Source organism: Vidua macroura, chromosome 3 (genome assembly GCF_024509145.1).
Source record: "Vidua macroura isolate BioBank_ID:100142 chromosome 3, ASM2450914v1, whole genome shotgun sequence".
NCBI lineage: Eukaryota > Metazoa > Chordata > Aves > Passeriformes > Viduidae > Vidua > Vidua macroura.
The window spans coordinates 49,462,378-49,469,458 of NC_071573.1; the positions used below are offsets into that span (position 1 = coordinate 49,462,378).

A 7,081-nucleotide genomic window follows, 5' to 3' on the forward strand; every position below is an offset into this window, starting at 1 on the left:
AACACAGACATCAAAGAGAATCAGAGAATATTCTCAGTTGGATTCCACTAGGATCATCAAAATCCAACTCCTGGCCCTGTACTGGACACCCCAAGAGTCACTCCATGTGCCCAGGAATGGTGTCCAAATACTTCTTGAACTCTCTCAGGCTTGGTGCTGTGACCACTTCCCTGGCCAAAACAAGAACAACAACAGAGTTACTAAGCAAAGGGTGCAGTGAGGAGAAGGAACTAGATACTGGCAGCCTGCAACAGAAAAGGTAGCAAAATGGGAATCGAGGTGTGAAATATAAAGTAGAAACATGAAAATATAAGAAACCACTGCGTAGTAAAGGCTGTGTAACTAGATATGAAATAAGCACAAAGAGGCATTTGAGATTGACTTCAGGAGACAAGTTAGTGATACAACTGAAACCTTCATGTATGGCAGAAAGAAAAAGGCCATAAGCACATACATGAGATAGCTTTTTCATTTGAATCCTGACAACACCATGCATTCAGGCTTACATTAGGATGAGAAAGCTGCTAACACCATAGAAACAAAACTCAAAAGTCAAAACAGTGACAGTGAATGTCCATGTTCTCTATTTATTTGTCTTTTCAGGAAGAAATAGACATTTACACAGAAATATACAAATTCACACTAAACACCCAGCAGATAGCAAATCATTTAAAAATAACTCAAGAGATGATACTTACACAGAAATATTCAAGAAATTAATAGGAAGAATTATTTTCTTTATCATAATTGTTTTCCTCAGATTCCTCATAACATAAAGCAAACCTTCCAGACACTGGGAATTTTCTTTCCTTTCTGTAAGGAAAATTGATGTGCTATAACCGTCATTAATAATTTTGTCTCCAAAACTGCAGCTAGTTTGGTTCCTCTCCCTGACGAAAATAGAGCGCCCCCATTCCCAAAATTATTGTCCTGGTTGACAGATTTGAGGTTCTTTTAAACCCAAAATCATTTCAGTGAGCTCTTAACCTCTTAACTTCTGATAGCTGCCGAGCAGCAGCTGAAGGCTTCGTTGCCCTTGCTGTGTGCAAGGTCCGACGTCTACGTGCCAGACCAGGGGCGCCCCAGGACACGCGCGGCGCCGGCGGGGCAGGATGGCGCTACCCGGCAGGAGCGCCCCAAGGATCTCACAGGGAGAGAGCACAATTTCCACACGAGCTGGGCCCCCAGTTTGAAGAAACAAACAAAAACCCAAGAACAACCAAACCCCATCTCGGCTTTAGAAACTACTTTTAACAAAGCACCCACACGAGCAAGTGAACTTTCTCAGTACAAGCCGTTTGCCCGCACGGCGCTTACGGCCACGCACCCGTGTCCGGCCGGTGTCACGGCGACAGGGCCGCCTCGCACAGGTGCCCGCCGGCCTCGACGGCCGCCCGGCCCGAGGAGAGAAGCCTCGGGGGAAGCTCCCGGCCGGCCGCAGCAGCCCAGGCCGGGCACGGGGTGTCTCCAGGCACGCCGCCCGTGTTGGGCCGGCCGGCGGGGCTGCCATCCTCCTGCGCCCACCCTCCCTCTCTCCCGGGGCTCTCACGTTTTGGAGGAGGCGGTGGCGCGGACGGAGAGCTCCTTCTTCTTGCCCGCCTTTGAGGCCATGGCCGCGGGCCGGTGCCGCCGCGTCCGCCGCGTTGCCGGGCGACCCCGCGGACCGCGGGCGGGGCTGAGGGCGGCTCAGGGGTGAGGGCGAGCGCCCGAGCCGCCCCAGCCCGGGCACGGCCCCTGCCGCCCGCTTCGGGCTCGAGGAGCCAAAGGAACGGCGTGGAATGGCTATGCGGGCAAAGGTTTGGTTTCGAGAGTAACAGATACCGCTTTCTGCGGCAGCTTCAGGAATCCGTCCAAAGAACGTAGTTCGTCTGCTGGCCGGTGATAATCAGTTGTGAGAAGCTGTCGACTCCGTCGAAGACAGAGAGGCCCTGCAGAGAGACCTGGACAAGTAAGGGGACTGGGCCATCACCACTTGTATGAAGTTTGCCCAAGACCAGTGCTGGATTCTGCACCTGGGACAGAGCAACCCTGGATGTATGGACAAGACTGGGAAACGGGCTGGACAGCAGCACTGCAGGAAGGGACCTGGGGGCCTTGGTCGATGGAACTTGACTATGAGTCAGCTCTGTCCTGGCAGCCTAGAGAAATTTTAAAGCTAGATTATGCAAGTCTTTATTTTCTTTTTAATTTCAGATTGAGGCAATTAACTAACTCCTGCTATAAAGCCCATGATTACCAAAGTGAATGCTGTTCCACCAAGGTCAGATAAAATTAGCTTTAGTCTGCTGGTTTTGAATTCAGCGGATAGTTGTAGTGAATGATGAAAAATCCTTAATAAAATAGAATATACTTTGCTTATTCTTATTCAAGCTTTTTCAAATGTAAAAAATCAATGTGAATCTATTTGTCAAATTGCAGAGGGCATGAGTAGATTAAAAATAGGAGGAAAAATAGGCAGATGTTGCTACATCTAGAGGCTTGTTTTAGACAAATTTCAGATCTTGATTTATATTGAGATGACAGGCAGCCAGATATACACTCAAATTTTAAAGGGCAGAATTCTTCCACAGTTTGGCATTTCCTTTGGCGTTATGTCCAACAGCATCCATTTTAAACAAGGTACTTTGGGACACTTCTCACTTGAGAGCCAAGTAAACATTTCAATTTTATTTATTTCTTTTCAAACTGAACAACTGGTCTTCTCTTCATACAGTTATGCTATCAAACATTGATTAGGGCAAACAGATGAAAATAGGAGAGAAAGAGATGAGTTTAAACATCTGGCTACACCTCTTCAGTACCAGCACAGGGCTGTTCACCTCAACATCTTGCTGGATGCTGATGCAAACCTGTAGATGGAAGTCAGGATTCAGTTTGTGACCCAGAATGCAGATAAAAAGACCATGGAAATTACAGACTTTCTATTCCTCTGAATCCCCTTTACTTTCCTATACTTACTGGACAGAGAAAATACTATGGAAAAGTAACTATGAAAGATATATATAAATGTAAGAGGCATTTATGAAAGTTTTCATAGTAGGAAAACTTCCTTCTTGATCCCCCTGCAGATGACCAACAAGGTTTGCAGCATCCCAGCAAATACAACTTTCACGGTACACTTAGGTGAATGGCAACATAAAAGTAACTGAAGTTTGAGTGCCTAGGTCTGTAAACATTTTGGGGTGGTAGAGGAGGAAAAACAGAAATCAGAAAAGCATATTTAAGTACAGAGCCTTTAATTCTTTGCTCTGTTAATGACAGTTACTACATAGGAAGTTCAGAATGGACCTGACCTTTACCTTAAAATCCTACAGTAAGTTTGTTTGCTAAGAGTGATGGCATTAAAAGCAGGTATCTAGGTGTTTTGTGAAGGAAAAAAACATCTCAAGTTTAACATCCATCAAGTTACATCTTTTTATTTATGCAAGAAGTTCATTTAGAATTACATAACCTAACAGCAATGACAAGGACAGCTTGTTTGGAAAGAGAAATTAATCTGAATTTCAAACAAGCTAGTTTTCTAACTGGCAAAGCATCTGTAAGGTCACATCAGCTGTTTCGCTGCCCTAATGTCTCGAGCCATGAAGTATATCTGACAGACACTCCCTGAAGGGAAGAAATTGTTAGGGTAGAGGCAGCCTGACAGAAAATGCACAAGACAACAAAACAAGTGTTAGGAACCCATTGAGATGTCATGAAATAAATACTAAGGTAGGACGTACTGATTAGCAATGGATGGATGACCTTCTGGTCATCATTCTTCTAAGGTACCATTCAGGACACTAGCTTCTTTGTTTTTCCCTGAAAGCATGCCAGCAACAGCTACAGCACATGCAAGTCACTTACAGGAAAGCAGCCTTTCAATCTTAAGTATTTTGTACTTTTTTACAGCAAGACATAGTAGTTGGAGAGAATAGAAAAAGAGTAACTATGAACAGCAACACCACCAAAAGCCCTCAGGGGTCTTGGAGCTCAGACTTAAGTCTCCTCTGATTTTACAGAGGGCACAAGGACTTCAGAACAAGAGAGTAAAAGCTTTTGCCTTAGGAGAAGGAGTGTGGGATTGGGGCAAAGCAGAATGTCTAGAAAAACTGATGAGTAGGCTAAAGACATGCATTCATCTCAGAGATGCCAAGTGACAGGATTAGAATCAATGTGAGAATTTAAATACAAGAAATTCCTCTTTAAAATAAAATTTTATTTTTAATTACAGTGAAGGTGGTCAAACACTGAACAGGTTTTCCAACAAGACTGTGCAGCTTTTATCAAACCATGAGCAACCTGCTCAAGGTCTGAGCACAGGTGTAAGACTACACAATCCTTCAAGACCACTTCTGGCCTTACCTATTCTGTGGTTCTGAGACATTTTCCATGAAAAAATGGGTTAAGGTCAAAATCAGCTAGAGGCTTCTGTAAAAAGAGATGCTTCATTTTCAAGCGTGAGGTTGCAACACTCACAAGATGAAAGGATTTTGGTGTTGTATTTTTGAGACTTTTTCCCCCATGTCTTTTTATCAAATTATGGGAAAATCTAGGTTCTGAAATTAATGCTTTTAACAGATTAAAAAAACTCATTACTCTTTAACTTACAATACTCTCTTTTATCTGCTTGCTAAGTGAAAGAGCAGGTGGAAGAGATGCAAGAAAAGTACAGATCAGTGGGAAATAGCGAACAGAGGAGGACAGAAGTGCACTGGCATTTCATTTAGAGCAGGCAGTGAAGGATCAGGAAAATAGTGAAGGGTAATCAAAAAAAGAACAATTGTGAGTGGTGAATGTTAATGCCTGAGAAAATGAAAACACTGCAGTATGTGATAAAGCCTGGGAGGAGCAGTCTGTGCACTGAGTCGGGAACAGTCAGTCACTGAGGTGACATAGGCCAGGGAACTGAATTTGAGCAAAACCATCCTCAAATAGATGGACTGAAACTATGCACAGGCAGCTCTAGTCTGTTAACTCTTAATGTGAGGCTAGGGAGTAAAGTGAATGATGAGAGTTTTCTTGGGTAAACTATGGAATAAGACAAGGTAGGGGGAAAAAATCACAGCCAGCTGCATAATAGAAAATAGTTTTTGCCTAAGCACAGGACTTCAATGCCATTTCTAAAATATCTTATGGTAACATGTCTCATCTGATTTTGTCAGGGACATCGTTTTTCCAACATTCCAGACTCTCTTGAATTTGACACACTGCCAGAAATGTGGGGTTCATCAGAGTCCTATGTTACTATTTCCACTTACCTTTTTTATTTTCAAGTTCTTTATTTGCTAGAGCACCATTATATCACATTGTCATGCTATAATCTCATTTTGGAGAAACACAGACCCAAAACATTCTGTTAAATATCAAGCAGTTGTTCTAGTCCCAATTTAAATACAGCAATACCATCAAGTCCCATGGGACTGCTCAGAGCACTTATTCAGGTAAAAGTGTGAACTGAGGATCACCACAACTTGGATTATCTCTCCACTCTAATATCCCTATATCTATAGGGATATAACAGTGTATGCCCCAAGAGCAGGCAGCAGAGGAAAATCAAAATGCCTCAGGGAATCATGCAGAGCCACTGCCTTTCTTTTGTAAATTTACATTCGATGATACAGGAATATCTTTCTACATCAAACGGAAAGACTTTCTGGGTTTGATACAGTGTGAAAACTCTATCTGAAATCTGGAGTTAAGTAAGACAACTGTGATTTTCTAAACTATTGGAACTGTTAAAAAATTTGGATATGGACAGAGGAAGCAGTATTACCTCTTTCAAAAATTCTAGATATTTGGCTAAAAAGATACAGTGAAATTGTGGCAGTAGCCTGAGGGACAGAAGGGCATTTGTTTTTAAATTGAGACTACACAATCGTAATGTAGTGTAGACTACGGAACTGCACAACCTATTAAATCTCTTAGTACACTGTTTTACTTACTTTCATTTTTATCATTTTTTATAATTAAGAATGTAACATTTTTGCAGGAGATTTAAAAAGTTAAGTCTTCTTGTTCTAAGTAAAGGCATACTGCTGATCACAGCAAATCCTTTTTAACAGTAATTAACTTTAGTGTGTTTTAAGTGCGGTTGCAGTTGTATATGCAGACCAAAAGCAAAAAGCTGTACTATTTGAAAAATGCAAAATGTAAGATTGCTGGATAAATATGTTTTAATAGAAACATGTTTAACATTCTTCATGAAAAGTTAGAAACAAGGTATCTTACATCTAACTGATGTAAGATGTCTTCTAACTTGTTTTAACCAAATAAAAATATATTGTCTTCTCTAAGTAATAAAATCTACAACGGTTTACATTCTCTAACTTCTGAAACTCTCAAAAATTACACAATTATTATCACACTTATGCCATCATCCATATGCTAAGTGCCATCCCAGCCATTTGAGCTATAAGTCATCTGATCTAATTGTGCTTAAAACAATAACCCAATGAAATGAAATGGCATCCTGGAAGACAATCTGATAGAAAATTCTTGCTCCTTAAACTATAAAATAGAAGAAAGCAGTGATTTTGGGGATCTTGTGGCAAAGTGCCATTGAAAACAACAATTCTTTAAGTTTCAAGTGAAGTAGTTTTCCTTGTGTGGTGGGTTGACCCTGGCTGGATAGTAGGTGCCAACCAAAGCCACTGTATCACTCCCCTCTCAGCTGTATGGAAGAAAGGAAATATAACAAAAGGCTCATGGGTTGAGGTAAGAACAGGCAGCAATAACTCACAATTGCTCTCATGGGTAAACAGACTTGACTGAGGTAAATTAGTTTAGTTTATTACAAATCTAATTGGATTAGAATAATGAGAAATAAAAACTAAATCTTAAAAACACCTTTTCCAACCCCTCCCTTCTTCTTGAGCTTAAGTTTACTCACGATTTTCTCTACTTCCTCCACCCACTGGTGCAGGCATATGGGAAATGGGGGTTTCCAGCCAGTTCATCACATACTGTCTCTGCTGCTCCATCCTTCTCAAGGGAGGACTCCACATTTCTCCTGCTCCAGCATGGGGCCCTTCCCATGGGACACAATCCTCCAGAAACTTCTCCGATGTGAGTTCTTCCCCTGGTCTCCATGAACTGCTCC

General features: G+C 41.9%; 1 protein-coding gene across 2 annotated transcripts in view; it reads right to left on the reverse strand.

Moving 5' to 3' along the window:
* The window catches only part of ADGB (androglobin), a 98,173-nt gene extending 96,528 nt beyond the window's left edge, over positions 1–1,645 (reverse strand). For both annotated transcript variants that reach the window (XM_053973252.1, XM_053973250.1), the window contains exon 1: positions 1,550–1,645. In XM_053973252.1, the coding sequence (XP_053829227.1) occupies positions 1,550–1,611 (62 nt within the window). In that variant the 5' untranslated portion in view covers positions 1,612–1,645. The remainder of the gene's footprint in view (positions 1–1,549) is intronic.
* Between the last annotated feature and the right edge of the window lie 5,436 nt (positions 1,646–7,081).